Source organism: Thermobia domestica, chromosome 9, assembly GCF_964235325.1.
Source record: "Thermobia domestica chromosome 9, izTheDome1.hap1.1, whole genome shotgun sequence".
NCBI lineage: Eukaryota > Metazoa > Arthropoda > Insecta > Zygentoma > Lepismatidae > Thermobia > Thermobia domestica.
In genome coordinates this window covers 185766014-185787316 of record NC_137462.1, presented here as the reverse complement: position 1 = coordinate 185787316, position 21303 = coordinate 185766014, and the positions used below count along the sequence as shown (strand labels likewise).

The following is a 21303-nucleotide window of genomic DNA, read 5'->3' as shown; positions in this document are numbered from 1 at the left end:
ACAGTTATTGAATTACGTTCGAAGCATTGGCGTAAATAGCACCCCCACAACCCTGTGGCGTGGGGACCGCACAAGCTGCAAAGAAAAAAAAAAAATATATAGAAAGTACGCAGGGACGGATCAGGCCAAATTTTCACCTAGGCAAAGTGACTTTATGGCGCCTTCCCCCCTCGTATTTACATTTTATCCTAGTGTTTTAATAGTTTAAACCCATTTTTCAAGAAGACATTCATTACCTAGGAAAACTTCACAAAGAATATGGCCTGCTATAAACAATACCAACACCGCCCCCCCCCCAGCTTGGTCTAGTGGCTAGCACGCCTGCCTTCTGTGGTCCCGGGTCCAATTCCCGGTGGGTTACTGTTGAACGATAAACGTGGTTCGGATCTCACTATAATCAGTATCCACATCTCCTTTGGCCATTAAGGCATAACCGTGGAACGCTAAACTCAAGCAAAGAAACAAACAATACTTACTCCCCTTCCACTCTCCTTAATTATTCTACATGCCATCTCTCCATTTGTCGATACAGTCCCTTAGTGCTATGAAACTCTCTTCTTCCATGGTGAAATGGAAAAAGTTTATATAATTGCCGCTACTTTACAAGAATATAAACCAAAAAAGTCAGTAGGAAACACATTATAAAATTTACTTTTTGAGGTTCTTTTTGGCGTCCCTCTGGCGTCCCGGGCAGTCGCCTAGCCCAAGGTCCGACCTTGAAAGTATGGACGCATAACTAAGGGCTGCGGACGTGATGTTAACCTTCATGTTACGCTACTGGTGTTTGAAATGTTCAGTAACTGATCGGTTATTGAAATAATTTCGACGGTTACTGATATTTAATGTTTAGCTAAGACAGTTACCTAACCAAATACATTTGATAATCGCGATGTTACAATTTGATTTTTCCTCACATAAAAAAAGAGAAAAACAATAGTAATAAGAACTCTTACTCGTATTATGCTCGAACTAACAACCTAATTCGTACAGACTAGTTGCTCTGACCAACTGAGTTTCGATTTCTTACGCGAAAGAAGTCTGTTATATTACGAGGCATGCTTTTCATTATGATCGTGCTGTTAATTTATTCTTTCGATAGGTAATTTCCACTCTTTGCTTTACCTATATAAATAAATGTATGGATTCATATACTAAGTGTCTTTGGGTAATGTGTGTAATAATTTCGCGACAAATATACTTGCTTAAATGTATTGTATGCTATGATTTGCCCTGATTGTCTGTTCATATGGTGGTTGGAAAACACACGTCAAAACTGTTCGAAGTAATACGAACACAGGTTAAGAACAGGGACTGAACTGAATCATCACTCGATTGACCTTGAGGGCAAAAAACACCAAAGGGTAGCTATTAACGAAACTTCAGCATGCATTTCTGTGGAGCTCTGTTCAGTATCACGGTTCTCTGGCAAATACGTTTGTTCTTAGGAGTATATATTACAAACCTAACCTTTCGATAGAGCGCAATGGGAGAGAACCAAAGTAAAGGAATTCTTGCCCTTGTTAAGTTGGGGTATCACCATGTGCAATAAAAAATATCGCGTCTCCTTGAAGTGATACTTTATCGAAAATAACTCGTTTTCCTTTATATATTCTGTTTCTGAGAGTTTCAAAATGAGGAAACATTACTGACAAACAAGGACGCAAGTAGGGGTGGGTTCAGGGGGTCCGGACCCCTCTGAAATCCCAACTTTTCTGTAAATTTAACCTAATTTTGGGGGTTATTTTTTTAAAAAATTATAATTTATCCTAATATTGAAGTCGGACCCCCCAGATAACTTTGGACCCCTCCCGAAATAAATTCCTGCATACGTGCATGCTGACAAATATATTTTCAATATATTCGCTAAATAATAAAGTAAAATAACTAACTTAGGAGCAAAAAGCTTCAACACTGTCCAACTTTTGTCCACTGCCAATATTGTTAGAAGGGATATTAATAGCAAAAACTCCTAGTCAATGCTGAACCTTGGAACTTCATCCCGAACACAAGCATATTTGCGAAACACACTAAGGCCTAGCCAGAAAGCATTGTAAGCGAGTTACGTTTGGCAACATCGCACGGAAACAAATGAATGCTGAATTGCATTGTAACCCGTTCCTACTACTACTATTTTTACTACTAACTTTGCTATGGATCTGTATAGTACAAGGGCAAACTTATTTTAATGAAAGAAGTTTAATGAAAATTTTTTAAAAATAATTGTTAAATCAGTTTTTGAATATTATTTTAAATCTTTTTTTAACGAAAGAAGTGTTATAACCTTTTTAAAAAATAATTCTCCTTAGAAAGGATTTGAACCCACACCAAAACCAATCTTTCTTACTAGCATGCTGCGCTAGCTCACTCAGCTACGAGATCCGACAGCATTTAGCGTTTACTTTGTGCTATACTCACGTCATGACTCGTAATGTCACCAACAGGATCACGATATAGACGTCATTATTTTTCCTACATTACAGAGTCCCCCGAGATTTGATCATTGTCTACTTGAACTGGAATTGTCATTTGGAACAAACACTTGAATATGAAGCCAAAAATTCCTTTAAAATAGACGAAAACTTCGAAAGTTTTAAGAATTATAATATTTTTGCCTTTCCCCATAAGGGGTCATAGCCTCTACACAGAAGAGCCCCCGAGATTTGATCATTGACCACTCGGACTGAAACTCTCATTTGGAACCAAAACTTTAATATGAAGTAAAAAATTAAACTTTTATATCAATTTGAACTGACTGGGTTCCGGTTAACCACACTATTATGTTTAGTTTAGTTAAGTGGTAATTTGTGACAGCTTCACATCATCAAAAGAATCATTCACTTCACCGCTTCTTCCCCCTCAGGAATCCGTGCTGGATCAGCCACTAGAATCGATAGACATTTTTCCTATTCTTTTTGTCACCCTTGGTTGTGTAGGAGCTCCCTCGAACAAACAAAGAAGCGGTAATATTACAATCAGGGGGAGCTATGTATTAGGTATCTCTTTAGTTACCTACCCCTAACCGCACAGGGTTATCTTCGGTAGAATTAAAATGCTACGTGATATTCCAATCGTGAAGGGGAGAGATGATATAAATATATTTCTTATTCATTTTGTCTGCCCTGCTTATCAGAAATTACGTAACGTTGTCCCTGTTTGTCAGTAACGTTGTCCTTGTCTGTTGGAAGAGTACTGAAATGGGAGAGGGGGGAAAACGTCGTGCCGCCTCCCACATAGTTGCTCAAATTATTACAAAAGAAAGCATTTTAAACTAAGATGTCTAAGGTTACTACATTAGGTAAGTATGGCATATTCAGGATTATTATTATTATTATTATTATTATTATTATTATTATTATTATTATTATGAATGTCTTTAGAGCACCGGAAGTGTGTAAGACGAACCATGGTATGTAGAGGTTTAAGATGGGTAATCATAGGGGAGGAACAAACAGGATTTTTCTCCATCTGACTCTCTAACGTAAAGATTATGTGCTGAAGGTAAGAAGCATCATCATTCTACAATAGGTTGCTTTTACGTAGAATATCAGCTACTTCAGTTCTCCTCCTTCGGTCTACTTACCTCATGCGCTAAATTCAAAACAATTTCAATTTAAAACAAATACATTGTAAAACTTTTCCGTAATTAAACATCTACGGAAAATTAACCATTTAATAGAAAAAACTGTTATCAAAATGTCCAAACAAGTAGATACAAGATTATTTAATGATAAACATTGTGAAACTTTATAAAATTCTCCAAATTAGAGTTAACGTTTACTGGAAAGCATTCGTTATACACCAGCGAGCATATTATGAGCAGTGAGCACAGGGAAAAAAATTACGAAACTGTTTGCAAACAAAAATTAGGGACACTAATGCAAGCGCGACAACATTTTTTTCTTTTTTGGTATTGTCATGAGTTTTACACATGTTACAATTTGATTCTTTCCCACATAAAAAATAAATAAACATAATAAAAGTGACAATTGCACTTCTATGGGGTTCGAACCAGCTACTTCTGGTATACAGACTCGTTGCTTTAACTAACTGAGCTATTTGTTTTCTTACAACTGAATCTGTTCTACGGTAAAAATGATTTTTCATTACGATCGTGCTACCAATTCGTCCTTTTCCATAGGTAATTTCAACTATTTGCTCTATCTGTACGTTAATACTTGGCATAGGTTCATACATTTGAAGTTTGCTGATAATGCACGTAATAGGACATATTAGAAATGTTTCGTTTGTAGATCTAATCCACATTTCTCTCAATGACATAGATGTCGTTGCTTTGTGTTGAACTGCAGAATTCCCTCGCGTTCTTGAAAATTTCCCACTTTAGCAGAGTTGGTAATTCTCGTAATTTCGGTCGATGTTTTTTGCTTCTAATTTATTTTAAGCTAATATCTAACACAAATATTTAAAACGGGCTTGTTATTAACGTTTCCTGCTGGGGAAACCTTCCGAAATTTCGAACATATAAAGAAAACTGAGATATTTTCAATAAAAACTTCAAAATAGAGACGCGTCATTTATTTTGCTCATAGTAGTACGTGCTCCGGGGGTTTGATTACCTGATCTCTGTGGTTGCCTAAAATCTTTGTGTAGTTAAGAAGAAATGTTATTACTAGCATAAGTTTCTAAACTTTAAGAAATAGGGTTATTGCTTCAACAGGTACAAAGGTATTGTACTAATTCGGCATGGTCACGAATGAAGGAAAGTATTTGTACTGCACATCCGGTAGTTGGAAGTAATTTAAAATAGGGTTGCTTTCTGATACTTAGGAAAAGTAGCATTCATTACACGGAAACTAACCTCGAACGATGTAGGAAGGAAAATAAAAGTATTACACTTTAATCTTAATCCATAGGACTTCTTGATATACAGGGTGAGTCAAAAGTCCTTGGACACCTGCATAAGTTTGAAAATCGACGGGAAAAGTAAAAAGTGATGATGGGAACAGAGGTTTGAGGGGCCGCAACTTTTGGAGTGTGTCATTCATGGCCGCCATTTTGGATTCAAGTCAATTTTCTTTTAATGGGAAGGGGGGTGTATGGCTCAGGAATTTAGTGGTGTATTTTTTTTCTATCTTGTACAGTTTAGAAGTTATTAATGCTCAACGGTGGGAAATTTCCTTGATACTGAATGCTACAACATATGTTCTACGTTGGTCTCCATCCCGTGCAATGCACAACTGTAGTTGCCGCAACCACTCGGACTGCACACGGAGGAGACTGTCACCTGAAATTTGGTCACAGGCTTGTTGGATGCGTTCCTCCAGATGTCTCAAATCACGGATTGTCTTAGCATACACTATCTGCTTAAGATGTTCCCATAGATAAAACTCAAGGGACGTTAAGGGATCTGGGCGGCCACTCCACGGGACCACGGCGACCAATCCACTTCCCTCGCAGTTGTTCATCCAATCATTAACGGACACCAAGTCCATAGTGTGGAGGAAGGGGGGGGTTCCATCGTGCTGAAAATGAGATGGGGAAAAATGCCGTCAGCGTTCAGTGTGGCAGGGAACTCAAGGTCCTGCAGCAGCATCAGATACTGTGGTGCAGTTAAGGTGTTGTAAATGAAAAATGGCCCAATGATGTGGGTGTCCCATATGCCACACCACACTATAATCTTCGCTGGACTATGATCTCGACTATGGGATCAACACAGTTCGGATTTGCGTCACACCAGTATCGACAATTATGTCGATTAACCTCCCCGTTCAAAGTGAAATACGCCTCGTCGCTGAACAGTATGCCCTTGGCAAACGCAGGATCCAGTTCGTGTTGTTCAGTAGCCCACATGCAAAACTTCAACCGACGATCAGGGTCATCCTCGTTCAGTTTGTTGCATGTGCAGCTTGTAAGGATGCCTCTTGGCGTGCAATATCCGGACAACGGAGGATTGGCTTATTATACTGCTAGGAACACACGACGCGTACTTCGTTTAGGAATTTTCACAAACTACGCAACAACCGCCGTTGCAGTTTCCTCATTGGTGTCAGTCTTTGGTCGCCCACTACGTGCCTTAACTTGAACAGAGCCCGTCTCCCGGAATTTGGTGATCATGTGAGCCACCTTGCTGTGCGATATCGGTTCTCTGTCTGGGTGCCGTCTGTTGTAGTCAGCTGCTATTGTTCGGTAGCGTCGTTCCCCTGATATAAGGATGATTTCGATCTTCTGTTCACGTGTCAGACCCATTTTAGATCACTTGGAACAGAGAGAGAACTGGGTCAGTATCAAGGTAATTTTCCACTTTCGAACTTCTAAACTGTACAAGATAGAAAAAAAAATACACCACTAAATTCCTGAGCTCAAGCTAGTGTTATTTGATGTCATACACCCTTCTTCCCATTTTAAAAAAATTGACTAGAATCCAAAATGGCGGATTTCAAGATGGCGGCCATGAATGACATACACTCCAAAAGTTGCGGCCCCTCATCAAACCTCTGTTCCCATCATCACTTTTTACTTTTCCTGTCGATTTTCAAACTTACGCAGGTGTCCAAGGACTTTTGACTCATCCTGTATTAGAACATCATCGAATTACACGCAATTTGGAAATCTAAAGGACTGAGAAATGGGAATATTACTCGGTGACTAGGGCTCAAAAAAAAAAAAAAAAAAAAAAAAAAAAAAAAAAAAAAAAAATCCCAGGCGCTATATCACTGGCGACCGGGAGGAAATAGCGCCGTAACTTTTTAGATGTTAATATTCTTAATTTGTACAGGGCAGTATTTCTGATTTGGCTTATGGTTTATAGAACTGGCACCTACATAAAGTTTTGCCATAAGGACTAGAGATAAGTGTAACGCACTGATGATTTTTATATTTACAACGGATATACATTCGTTGTAAATGTTTTAGCTTACTCCAAATGTCTAATTCCGTTGAATAACTAGTATGGCCTTATATCTTTATTCTGTTTGTGTTTTGCTTTAGCAAAATGTTGTTGCTTTCAAATTAACCATGAAATGCGCAGTATCAAATAAACTAAGGATTTGAAATAATCTCAGTTGTCGAATTATTTTAACATACCTATGGGAGGAAAGACTCACGTTTAAGTTACAAAGTCGAAAAATTTGAAATTTTAGCGTAAAATATTTGCGGACATGCGACGGAAGTTTGCTAGTGTATGACAGTTTCTTCGGTGATGTAATAAGTGGACATAAACTCCAAGTAGTTCGGATCCCGCTTAAAGCAGCCTATTCAGTTTCATACAGCCTCCGCGCTGAAAAAATGAATTGCAATCAATTAAAACTAGAATTTTAATAAGGATAATAATTTTTTATTAAAGGGTAACTTGAAACAGTGTAAAGATGAATTATATTATGCGCAATGTAGTATTAATGCTTATTATTTGAGAGTTCTTTTGATAGGGAAATGCGAAATTTTGCATAAGATAACTTGTTTTGGCGCTGTGCTTTTAACTAGTTCAATTTTTAAGTCTTTTATGGTCGACCCCCAATTTGAAGTTTGAATAAAACAATGAATGTGATCAGGCATAGAGAAGGAGCCAGGTAATATCAGCAGAATTTCACTGGATGAACTAATAGTTCCACAGTGCAGAAATACTGAGGACCTGACAATTGTGACTTCATAAACTGAGCACCGAAGTTCATAGCATAGAAGAAAAGGTATGCATACTTTTGTTTTAAGAAGGAATGTAATTTTCTTCGTTTTTTTTAAAGAGAAAGTTTCATAGAGAGGGAGACAGTAAAAGTGCTTAAGCGATAGAAGAACGTATATAAAACCCAAAGACAAAAATGATTGGAATGAGGCAGTCAGTATCAAATACAGTAAACAAAGTAGAACGGGTGACTGGTTTTCGATACTATTTATTGTTAGTGAAGATATGCACTACGATCGTAAAGTAAAAGCAAGGATAGGAATGAAAGGGAGTGTTTGTCTATAGGGCAGGAACAGAGATAATACGTAGGTTTAAAAAAAATGATTGTTTTCGAAATGTGAATATGGAGAAAAACAAGGGAAGGACTAAATAGTAGGAAAGGAAAGAATTCATGTATTTGAATGTAATTAGGAAGATAAACGTGAAACATTGTGTAGAAGGAACAATATCCTGAGGGACGTTATGAGGTACGGTAGAAGGAAAAAGAGAAGGGGCGAAACGCTACAATCTGAAGATATTCGTGCAAAATTGTTATGCCAAGTCGGAGAGATTTAGAAGGACAATGATGCATGGAATCATCAGTTTGAGTGAGATGTTTGACGTGCCGTGTAATATTTTTGATTATATCGCATGGTGATAATTGTTTCTCGCTGTGGTATCAAGGGCATTTCATCTTATGAGATTGTAATTTCTTGCAAAATTAAAAACCTATTACTAGTGAGGCGACTTATTATAATGTGATTATTAGTTTCGATTATATTGAAAAGAGGGAAACAGGCTTTTTGGCTCCCAATACCACTATTTTTATAATTCGATTTTGCAAGGTCGACGATATCTTGAAGTGTAAACTGCGATGTCGAAAGAGTCTATAAATAAAAATACATATACATTATTAAATACTGCATAAAAAGGATGTAAGAACTATTGAATAGCACAGCGATGCTTATATCATTTTTATTTTTTGACTCCTTTTTCTTTTTTTTAATGTGATAGTAAATTAGTTGCTTACTTTTATTCTAGCTAGAGTGGGCCTGCGCAACGAGGTAGTAAGGAAATCTTAGCAAAATTGGATGCACAGCCTTTACAAAAGAAGTGTGGTGGATAGGGATCTGAAAAATGCCGGTAACAACCGCACCTGTCCCAAGATCTGATTCCCCTTTCCCTTTGTTGCTATCTTAATCCTTGGGGATTTTTCCACTAGTAACCCCAATAATGTTATTTTCGGTATTTAACAAGCATGACTTGTTAATTTAACTGGCTCTCTTAAAACACTTTATATAGTGCATGCGTGAATGCTATACCTGTACAGTGAACGAAATGGCATGGTGCGGTTTTTCTTCGTAGCGTGGAATATTTGTATTTGGAACAGAGATTTCCAGTCAAAATACTGGAAGTAGGCCTATGTTTTTCTTTTTTCCTTCCTCGTTGATATATTTCTAAAATGTGATATTCACTGCATGCTTATAATTTAAGTATAGGGAGTAAGTTCAACCCAAATGATGATGCGTGCAATTTACTGTATGGTGTAGCGTGTAACTCCCTATTTTTATATCCCGAGTGGGTGTCAAATGTGTGTGGCTGGGCTGAGCTTCGTTATTTCAGCTCCAGTTTTCAGAGTTTATATCGTTTAGAACATGGCGGATGCGGCTTTCTGCATGCCTCCGTTCCTCTAATAAAAATGGATCTACTATATAAGATATCTTCGTATTTGAATAAGTGGCGAGTTAGATTAACTTTGAAGCCAAAAGACAGGGATCGGGAGATGAATGATTGAATATATCATCCTAGGTCAGTGCGCCAAAGAAAGCAGCTGAATATGTATTCGTGCTGTATATCGTTCGTTGGCACAAGTGTAGAATGTCGCGTGTCTATGACAGCACTTCTGCAGCATGTACTCATTTCTTTCCACGGGGCGGGATGTGACTCACCAGTGACGTAACGTGCGACTGTAACGTGTGACGAGTCGATTCGTAAGCTCCGGTGGGCTGGTTCCAAGCAGAAAGGAACGCGAGCTTGAATAGTTTACATGAGTTGCAGTTGAATGTTGAGGTGAAAGTAAAGAGCCGGAGTGTTTTCGTCCTTTACTATATATGGCGATGTAGTTTAAACTTACGAAGTATGGTGCAGTAATATGAGAACAACGTGTTAATATTTCGAAATTAATGTATTTCTTACATGCAGTCTACAATAATTGAAGTAACATAAGTTTTGTCTTTCTCATCAAAAGTGTAGCAACTAGATATACATTTTTTCTTAGTTCGGAAAGACCGGCGTTAATTTTAAATGTGGCAACACAGGAAACCGTGATTTGTTGGTGATAAGCGTAGTCTTGCTCATAGTTCTGAGAACTTTACAAGCCAATTATTAGAGACAGTCAGGAAGCAGTTAGCAGTGGAAGCAAGTTGAATATTGAGGGCGTGGCATCAAAATATATTTAAATGGTAATTCTCATCTTTAGTTTCAAATCTGCATTAACTGCTAACCGGCATTATTTTATGTATGAAATAGATGAGTGGGTGTAGTGTCATGTGTTTTTTCTGATTTTTCAGGCATCTGGTGTGACGGTTTCGGATACTTGTAAAACTACTTACGAAGAAATAAAGAAGGATAAAAAACATAGATATGTAATCTTCTTCATCAAGGATGAGAAGCAAATAGATGTGGAAGTAATAGGTATGATTTTTAGTTTTAGTGAATAAAGTCGTAATAATAAAATATTAGTCGTATTAAGTGCTTAAAAACTGGTAGTAAGAACGTAATTGTCGCTCATAGAAACACTCGAAAGCGAAATTTTTAGCTGATTTTTTTTTCTTTAGTTATGTAGGGTAATGTTAAAAAGAACAGGTAAAAATACCATGGATTTCGCTCTTTCTCTCTTTCTTTCTCTTTTCTCTTTCTCTTTCTTTCTCTTTTTCTTTTTCTTTCTTTCTCTTTCTTTCTCTTTCTCTCACTCGCACACACACACACACACACACACACACACACACACACACACATATATATATATATATATATATATATATATATATATATATATATATATAAATATAAATATAAATATAATCTATTTTTACTATCAAGGTCACTGTATGAAAGATCATAGGAAACAATATTAGGTTTTTTTTTTTTTTTTTTTTTTTTTTTAAACGAAATAGTAATAGATCCTCATTTGGACATCACATTGTTATGAAGATGTGATATAGTTATTTGAACAAGTGAAACCATTGCTTTGCACAGATGTATTGGAAGTATAGTCTTAAAATGTGGTTTTACCGTGTTGTGATCGTTGCTGGTAGACTATGACAGTGAATTGACACCGGCTAAATGTTCGATGGTACCTTAGAATACTTTTTTGTGCAAAAACCAGTGGGAAGACATAATATAAAAAATGTATGGTTGCTTTCCAGGAAAGAAGTGAAGTGTTTTATGCGTTTTATCATAAAATCTGTTTAGATTGTGAAATTGTGAGTAACTCTAATGGAACAGCTTTGAAAAAGAAAAAAACTCAGTGTTGAGCAGCGGGAGCGAATTATTGAACCCAGCACGCTAGAAGTTGAGGTACAACACCGCTACCAATATTAGCAAAGATTTGAAATTAGGTCCATGAGTTCATGTAAATACTTTTATCTGGAAACAAGATCTTGATCGTTCATTAAGTTGAAAACAAGTGCAATATGAGTGTACAAAAATTTGAACACACTTTAAAATATATGCAATAAGTCCACAGTGAGTCTTCAGAACCTCAGTAGAGTTTACCTGAAGTCACAACTGGTATGTCCAGTTTTAAGTGCAATTAACAAGGCAAGGACATTTTTCTTCATTGAAAATTGACCTTTGCCGGAAATCGAACCATATGTACTTCCACCATATTCTACGGACAGAATAGGTGCCGCGGTGACTCAGTGGTAGAGCGTTGACTTCTTTTGCATGGGGTCTCTGGTTCGATCCTAGCTCTCGCCAAATGAACTTTGTGGTGGACAAACACCGTGTGCGTGGGTTTCCTCGGGGTTTTCCCGTTTCCTTCCACTTCATTCCACCATTTCATTCATTTATCTTCGTCTCCTTGAGCCTAGCCGACATAATCAGTGTTGAGCGTAAAACTTAAGTTTTCACTTCATTTTCCTACGGAGAGAATCAAGGTGTGGCACTATCACATGCAAGAGTGATTGGCAGTAAAATTCGATAAGATTATCTCATTGCAGAGAATGCTTGCAAATATTGGTAGTAAGTTATGGGATGCGTGTAAATATATAGTGTGTCCTGAAGGTATTTTACAACTTCACTGTAATATAGCTGGATGGACATGAGAAGGGTAGAGTGAGTTTTGTGTGTTGCAGCAACTTAGTTTTTTTTCTATTCAATCCACTTCACAAGCGCAAGTACAGTATCCTTGGTTTCCTTGTGACGCGTACAATATCTAATACAACCTCTGACAGATATTCCTACTGTCCGACCCCTTTGTAGCATGTCGCAGTCAACTGTACAAACAACGTCGGTTATTTCGTGCCTCGAATCGCCATTAATATCAATCACGGATATTATGTACAATATGCCTTTGACAGAACCCCATAAATAGTACAATGGTATATCAGGGGATCTAGGGGGAAATCCGTTGGCTGTCTTGAAATCCAGCGATGAGGAAAGTTCTTTCCAGGAAATGTCGACTTGTAAGGCTCAGTGCAGTAGTGCATCGCGTTACTGAAGGGGTCGAGGTTGCAGATCATTAAATTGTGGTATCAGGTACACTTTAAGCTTGTAAAAGTAATGTGCAGCATTGTTTGTTCGGCATTTTTAATGCGATCAAGCAACATGTAGCAATTATTAATGATTACCATGTATACCCCCTGCCTTACATGTGTGTTGGTTTGAACCCAAGATGCGTAGTTGCTGAACTTGCACACACATGAAAAGTGCATTCATCTAAAAATGCCTCTTCAGAAAATTTTCATCCGTATCTACTTGTGCAAGAATGTTCAAAGCAAATTGTACACTATTTAGTCTGTCGTCTGGTTTGATCTGTAACAGTTGCAATCTGTATGGAAACAAATGAGGGCTTTATTGGAGTATCATGTGTACTGTCATGCGAGAGATGTGCAACTTTTGTGATGACCTACGGATCAATTTCTGTTGTGAACGCTGTAAATCCTGTCGAATTCTTTCCGTATCTTCATTTCTTCCGGGCATGTTTACATAATGCTTTAAATTTACACTGTCTGCATTAAAGTTGCTGTCCATTTTCCTTATGGATGGCAAAGAGGGCAGTGGCTTCCCATATGGCAGTGTAAATTTACTTGGACTTGCGTATCCGACTTGGTTTAAACAAACTAGGCTTCAGACTGTGCTCTTTCCAGATCAAATCGTGTTGCATCACACAACTCAGTATGACTTGTCAAATCCAAGTCCCGCATTATGACTAAAGTTGTGAAGTATTTCAAAATATAAGAGCCTTGTCTCACAGCACTACCAAAAGGGCAAACCAACTCTTGTTAGAACACTGGATGGTGGATGTTGCCAGATGTCCGATGTTTCTTACAAGAGAAAAGCAGGTGACATAATGTTATTACTTTTTGTGATAAATAAATCAGGAGAAAGGGGGACGTTTGGCAACTTCTTTCCCTGTTTCTAATGGTACGTAGTCACGCTACACGAATCTTACAGCTGTCATTAAACGCAACCCTACTGTATTTCTCCATGTAAACATAATCTTGAAAGGGGCATACAACATTTTCCATCTTGCAAGGAGTTGAACCATGTGCAACTTTGTGGGTCGTCTTGATTGCTACCTGCTATCGCCCTCCCGCTGACAAAGGAAAAACTAGTTTCGCAGCTTCCGAAACAACTGATTCTTTTGGACAGGGAGGGGAAGTGCGCCAAAACACGTTTTTAATGAAGAGGTTCACTATTTGTTCACTAAAGTGCTGTGCTGCATGGGTGGAGATACCTTTCCTGCTTTCGGAAAGTTGTAACTTGTAAACAGTAAATAGAAAGATCGGGTTGCAAGATTTTTTATGACCGCTACAAGATTCATGTAAAATGGAAATTACCTTAATAGAGGGTCGCTTATTGTTTTCTTAGATCTATGACTTGTTGACAAGGAATAGAACCGGGGGGAGGGGTTCTGTGCATATTCTAAGAATCATTGTTCTTTTATTCTGAAAATGTCTTTTTGAGACAGGATGTACATTATTATCGTTAAAAAGATTTTCTGTAAGATATGTAAAAGAAGTTGATTACTAACTTTTTAGGGTGACATTTATATTGAGTGGAAAGAACTAAAGATATTTAGACAAAGTTCATGTGCTAACTATTTACTGTCGTCTCTTTTTCCCTCCAGAAATATTAGTAGTATTAAACATTTTCGAGATGGACGTGACGTAGCCTTATAAGAAGCATTTCAGAAGTGATCTGGATCCACTAAATGTTAAGGAGTGTGTTTTCTGAGGCACAGATTTTTTTGCGGTTACTCTTAAGTGGTTCCGAGACCTCGTGAGGTTGACCACATGAGAGTCGTCGTAAAGTTAGTGATGTCATGGATTTGAAAAGCTTATATGCACTGCGAGAAAAATTTCTAACATTATTTCTATAAATACGGGGTCTATAGCGAGTCACTTATATATATATATATATATATATATATATATATATATATATATATAACTAAGTTACTTTTTTCAAGTTTGTCACTAAAAGTTACTTTTTTTGGAGGAGGGTAAAATCATTCTTCCATGTGATGTAGGTTTTTGCATTGGTAGTTTCCTAAGAAAAATATAAAAATAAATGGAAAAGGACAGAAACTTGTAATGCCTACTAAGTTGAGAAAATATGTTCTTGTTACTGCTTTTTATTTAATTTTGTAGGCAACTGCATTTTAATTAACATTTGTAATTTATTTTAAAAGTTCGTAATAAGGGTATAAACATAATCCACATTATTTGCTTTGATCTTACTGTGTTAAAGGTTACCTGTTAAGCTTACTTTTCATTGTATGCGGAATGTTGGTAGAAGCCCATACCTATATTTACCAGTCATATGGTACCAATGCAAAATTTGTAACAAATTGTACAAGACAAAATTTTGTTACCAATTAATGGTAATGTAGATGCTATGTGTTAATTACATTACTTTCATTTCGTGTTATTGGACATAATGCAAATATAGAAATTTGGCCTTACTAGTTCAGTAAATGAAGCTCAAATTTTAGTGAAGAAAGGAACAAATAAGTAACAAGCTGAAAATTGGTATAGATGTTGGGAATGATGTTCTAAACAACATACTAAAAGTCCTCTGAAATCCCAGATGACCTTCGTCGCCATATTGGAAAATGGCCGCTGGAAGTGTCAAATGAACAATACACAGATAAAAATAGGAGTATATTCGCTATGGTTGAAAATAGAGATACACTAGTGTCGTTTTGTAGATCATAGATAACACAATGTTTAAAGAAAAAGTTTTTCATAAAATGCATACTTCTAGAAATATTTAGCTTTCAATTCTAAAATTCCAAAAACTACCGTCGAACTGATTTAAAATTTTATTGAATTTAGGAAGTAATTATTAACAAGTTAAAATTTGACGTAGATATTGATAAAGATTATTTAAATGACATACTAAAATCGCACAACTTCTTCGTTCGCTATATTAGAAAATGTCCAAATGTCCGAAGTAATTGAAAGGTAATATTTTAAGTAAAATACAAAATCTGAACCAGGCTAAATATTTGAGAAACTAAGTGCAGTCGATCCAAAGTTAATTGGGATCAATGCTGGTGCGAAGGGGCAAATATTATTATGTGTTTAAGGTTGTCCTCCGCCATCTTGGTGACCTCCATTTTGGAATCAACTTGTTTATTTTAAATGGCAACATGGTCGTTGACATATTAAACAATATCCTTGTTCGAAGAGAAGCCCAAGGGTAAGGTTATTTTTCCAAAACCTAAAACAGTTTTGAAGTTGTGAACAGATTTAGGATATGTTATGTGTGAAATGATGTGTGTGCTGAGCGAAGTTTCGAATTGAAGGATAAAGTGGGGGAAAAAAAAGGAAGCTTCATAACATCACGCATTACGTATTTAATAATCAGGAAAAGAGAGAGCTAACACACATGAGACAATTACAATCACATGACATGTTCAGCATTCCCACCGTTCTGTTCTATACATATCCTTAACCAGGGTGGATTGATTTAAATCAGTCTGATTTAAATCACGATTTTAATCAAGATTTAAATCACTTGATTTTTTAAATAAAAATCGTTGATTTAAATCAAATTCCGAAATAAATTAATTTAAAGTGAAAATAAGTAAACTCCCGTTTCAGTTCTGTTATTTCGACTATGGAAGATAATAATCATAGTATAATGAGACTCACATATATGTACAACACAGTATGAAAACGAGTATCATGCAGAGGATGATTAGGGAAAATCCCACTTTGAACGGGTAACGGGAGAATCCTGCTTTCTTCTCTTTGTAACATAGGGTTTTTAAATCGTTAACTATTCGAACGGAGAAACCACCATGGACATTTAAGACTAAAATTATTTTGTGTCCACGTCTGTTTGTTTCTAGATAATAGGGGCGTATTTAGAGGGGTCCGATCCCCTTTCCGAAACAAAAAAAAAAAATTAAAACTTTAGGCGAAATTTATGTACTAAATACATAGAAGTTCCTCGGGATCGTAATACGGCAAAATTTGGATGCATTAAAATATCGAATAATACTTTTGATAAAGTGGATTCTTTCAGATATCTAGGATCAGTATTAACAGACGAAAACGATATTTACGAAGAAATAAAATGTCGACTAAAAGCAAGGAATTCTTGTTATTATTCAGTTCAAAATCTCTTGTCACGAATTCTTTCCAGGAATTTGAAGATTAAAATATATGTGACTGTTGTTCTCAGGGTGTCTACCAAGCAAGCATAATTAAATTCCTTGACTTTCCCTGACTGTCATTCTTTTTTTTCTTAGTGTAACTCACGAAAAGTCCCACGGTTATGCCGGTTAGGCTAAAGGAGGCGGTGATGATGAGAGATGAATGAAATGAAAAAAGTGGGAGGAAACGGGAGAACCCCGAGAAAACCCACGAGCACGTTGTTTGTCCACCACAAAGTCCACACGGCGCGAGCTGGGATCGAACCAGGGACCCCAAGCACCGGAGGAGAACGCTCTACCAGTGAGCCAGCGCGCCCCCAACTTATATTTATTACCTGTAATTTATGACTATTTTAGTGACATTCCTTCATCCTTCATAGCCTGGGAAAGATTTTTCCCTGAAACAATGAAATTCCCTGACTTTCCCTGACCCTGCAAATTCCCTGACGTTGCCTGACTGGTAGACACCCTGGTTCTGTATGGTTGCGAAACATAGTCGCTTACTATGACGGAAGAACGTAGACTGAAAGTATTTGAGAACAAGATCCTGAGACAAATATTAAGACCCAAGAAGAACGGGAATGGCGGAAACTTCATAACGAGGAACTACATAATTTATACGGTTTACCAAACATTGTTAGGCTCATCAAGTCTAGGAGACTCAGGTGGGCAGGTCATGTAGAAAATAGGAACATTTTCAAATTCTTAACTAGAAGACCAATCGGCAAACGACCATTAGGAAGATCTAGGCGCAGATGGGATGACAATATTAAGATGAATCTCTCAGAAATAGGAATACAAAGTAGAAACTGGATCCAGTTAGCTAAGGATAGAAGTCAGTGGAGAGTTTTCGTGAACGGCATTGAACCTCCGGGTTCCATAGGCCATAGAGTTAATTAGTTAATTTTAGGCGAAATTTATGTACTTGACATGTATTTCGTGCTGCTGGCTATTTCTGATTTTCTAAAAATATACCCCTGCCAAATATCAGTAACTTTCGTGAAAAGAAAAGTTTCGTGTTGTTAAACCTTGCTGTACGTTTTTTCCTTAATGCTTAAGAAACATTGTTTGGGATTGAAATAGGTTAACGATTGGGGATTAATTCAAAATTAAACCAAAATACTTTCACTTAGATGGCATAATTGTCATTTAATATTAATTCCTAATGTATTTTCTCCAGTTCGCGACTTGCATTATACGAGGAGAAAGATTTGATTTAAATCAAAAAAATCGATTTAAATCAAAAAAATCAACAAAAATGATTTTTATTAAAAAAATCATGATTTTTTTCCACCCTGTCCTTAACCGTGAGACCTAGTGCTTGTGCACTATGCGAAGCATAGTTGGAGATATTTGTTCAGACATTAATAATTCTCCTTTTCAGGTAGCCAATATCAATAATGTTACACTGGTAGACAATAGCTTAAAAAGTGCCTCCAAATATAGAAATCCAACCGAGGTAGGTCGGGGGACCTTGCTGGCCACTCAACTGGTCTATGCCAACCTATTCAACAACCGGGAAAGTGTTCATTGAGCCATCAATTACATTACGACCATAATGCGGTGCCCCATCTTGTTGTCAATATTGATGAAATTACCCTTCCTTCTCCACAAAAGTGTTTTCAAGCACATCTCCATATTGTGCAGTATCCCAGGTGCAATAAGTTTTCGCCCAATATTCCACACCACACCATTACCTTACCTGCATCTTGCATCTTTACATCTGTTCAGTTAAGATTTGTATTAGCCCAGCAATTGGACATTTTGGTTGTTAATCTCACTTGTTACATAGAAATTTGCCTCACTACTAAAAACAATGTTATGAGGAAAGACTGGATCACGAGCTATCTGGACCAACGCCTACTCACAAAACTCCATTGATCTATCTAAATCATCCTCTGCCAGTTTGTTTCTGAACACTTTTGATACTAACATTATCTTCAGTTGAGAGACGTCGCACACTCTTCATAGGACTTTCAACACAGCTGCTGATATGTGTGGATCAGTTGCATTTCGTGGTCGTCCTGATCGAGGTAAATCATAATTTTACTTTGGCATGAATTTGCGGATTCGTTTTCGTACAGCACTGTCAGTCACTGGCTCGCGATTAGGATGTCTCTCTTTAAAGACTGTTATTGCTGAACTGCATCCTCCAGCCAAAAGGAAATTTTGATTCTTTCCTTCGAGTTTCTTGTCCTACCTACAAGAACAAAGACAATCGGTTCCAGTCTATACAATGTTCCACACATAACAAAATTTAAGTCTAAATAATAACATATTCTAGCCTAAATACATTCACAACTTCAAAATCATTGCATTTTTTTAAAGCCTTTACCGTAGGATTTCTCGGTATTGTGCAAAATGTTCGGTACAAGGCTAATACAAATCTTAAGTAGATAGGTGCATCAAATATGCAAGGTGCAGGAATGTGGAACGAAAAACTTACTGGATCTGTTTTCATAGTGGGACCCATTGGGACCTATTTTCATTGATGGAACCTTGGATGCTGCACAATATTGACATATGCTTGAAAACACTTTATGCCACTTTTGTTGGAAGAGGGTGATTTCATCAATATTGGCAAGAAGATGGGGCACCGTATTATGGTCGTAATGTAATCGATGGCTCAATGAACACTTTCCCGGTTGTTGGATAGGTCAGCATGAACTAGTTGAGTGGCCAGCAAGGTCCCCCGACCTACCTCCGTTAGATTTCTATCTTTGGGGACACTTTTTAAGGTATTGTCTACCAGTGTAAAATTATTGATATTGGCTACCTGAAAAGGAGAATCATTAATGTCTGTGAACAAATATCACCAACTATGCATAGAACAGAACGGTGTGAATGCTGAACATGTCATGTGATTGTAATTGTCTCATGTGTGTTAGCTCTCTTTTCCTGGTTATTAAATACGTAATGTGAGAAGTTATAAAGCTTTTTTTTTTTTTTTTCATTTTATCCTTCAATTCGAAACTTCGCTCAGCACATTTAACAGCATTTCACACGTAACATATCCTAAATCTGTTCACAACTTCAACCTTACCATTGGGCTTCTCTTCGAACGAGGATATTGTTTAATATGTCACACGACCATGTTGCCATTTAAAATAAACAAGTTGATTCCAAAATGGAGGTCATCAAGATGGCGGAGGACAACCTTAAACACGTCATAATGTTTGCCCCCTCGCACCAGCATTGATGCCAATTGACTTTGGATCGACTGCACTTAGTTTCTCAAATATTTAGCCCGGTTCAGATTTTGTATTTCACTTAAGATACTACCTTTCAATTACTTCGGACATTTGAACATTTTCCAATATGGCGAACGAAGTGGGATTTTAGAATGTCATTTAAATAATCTTTATCAATATCTGTCAAATTTTATCTTGTTAATAATTACTTCCTAAAATCAATAAAATTTTAAATCAGTTTGACGGTAGTTTTTGGAATTTTAGAATTGAGCTAAATATTTCTAAAAGTATGCGTTTTATGAAATTGTTTCTCTAAAAAATATTATCTATGATCTATAAAACGACACTAAGTTTATCTCTTTATGTTCAACCTTAGCAAATATATTGCTATTTTTATCTGTGTATTGTTCATTTGACACTTCTAGCGGCCATTTTTTAATATGGCGGCGAAGGTCACCTGGTTTTTTAGGGCTTTCAGTATGTTGTTTACAACAACATTCCCAACATCTGTACCAATTTTCAGCTTGTTACTAATTTGTTCCTTTTTGCTAATTTGACTGCACTATACTCCATCCATATAAAAGTTGAAATACAAAACCGTGCATTTATGTGATTAATAAGGAACCTCTAAACACGAGTAATCCAGTTTATATATATATTAGCTGATAATTAAGCAAAATAATTTTTAATCTTAACATATTGAAACAATACGTATTTCAGCTATGATATAGCCGATATATGCCCAAGTTTGGCATCAAGATTTAGTTATTTTTGATCAGATTTTGGTTACTTTTTCGTGTGCTTTTGGACACTTTTCACTGTTTAGAAGAGACCAGACCACTATGAGCCCTGTAAATATTATTTTATAAATTACAGAAAAGAGAAATTGTAGAATTTCTTCATGTTTTTTAAAAACAGTTTATTTGCACTGATAACGTGATTGGTTGGGATAGCTAATAGTTTTAGAAATAGAAATAAAAGTTGTATATTCTTGAGATACAAAAATATTTTGAAGTACATATTTTTTGTTTCATGAATTGTAAGAGCTAATTTCAAATTACTTATATCTTTGAATAAGTTAGAAAAATTCTGACAGTTTTAACTAGAAACATTATCCATGTTATTTACATTATTTGATAAGCAAGATACATTTTATGGTAGCATTTGGTAATGGATTTTTTTGTTTGTTAGGTGAAAGAAATGCAAGTTACGATCAGTTTCTAGAAGATCTTCAAAAAGGTGGTACAGGCGAATGTCGCTATGGATTATTTGATTTTGAATATACGCACCAGTGTCAAGGAACTTCAGAGGTTAGTATACACTTTTTTAAGTGACAAGCTACTTCATACTGCTAAAGCTATTGCTTCGTAGATAAGCTGTAATACAAGGTGTCCGGAAAGTTGCGCAATCCAAACTTTAGAACGTTAGAACTTTTCCACCATAAATGCAAATGGAATGAGACTGCCAGCGAGGGAAGATTTGGTCTTTGTCAGTTGTAAATAAACTATTTTCCGTAGTTATTTGCAAGTTCCTTGTTTGTGATAGGTTATTTGGTGATTAACCACATACCTTGATACATTGATACAAGTAGTGTTGCCAGATGTCAT

At 36.6% G+C, this 21303-nt stretch overlaps 1 protein-coding gene across 3 annotated transcripts in view; it reads left to right on the top strand.

The window, feature by feature from the left end:
* The window catches only part of tsr (Cofilin/actin-depolymerizing factor homolog tsr), a 53414-nt gene that overhangs the window by 19312 nt on the left and 12799 nt on the right, over positions 1 to 21303 (top strand). The window contains exons 1-3 of one of the 3 annotated variants that reach the window (XM_081725632.1): positions 8735 to 8755; positions 10183 to 10306; positions 20888 to 21006. In XM_081725632.1, coding sequence (XP_081581758.1) covers positions 8750 to 8755; positions 10183 to 10306; positions 20888 to 21006 — 249 coding nt within the window. In that variant the 5' untranslated portion in view covers positions 8735 to 8749. Of the gene's footprint in view, positions 1 to 8734; positions 8756 to 9743; positions 10075 to 10182; positions 10307 to 20887; positions 21007 to 21303 lie in introns of those variants that run through there. The other 2 variants (XM_081725634.1, XM_081725633.1) reach the window with 2 other exon arrangements.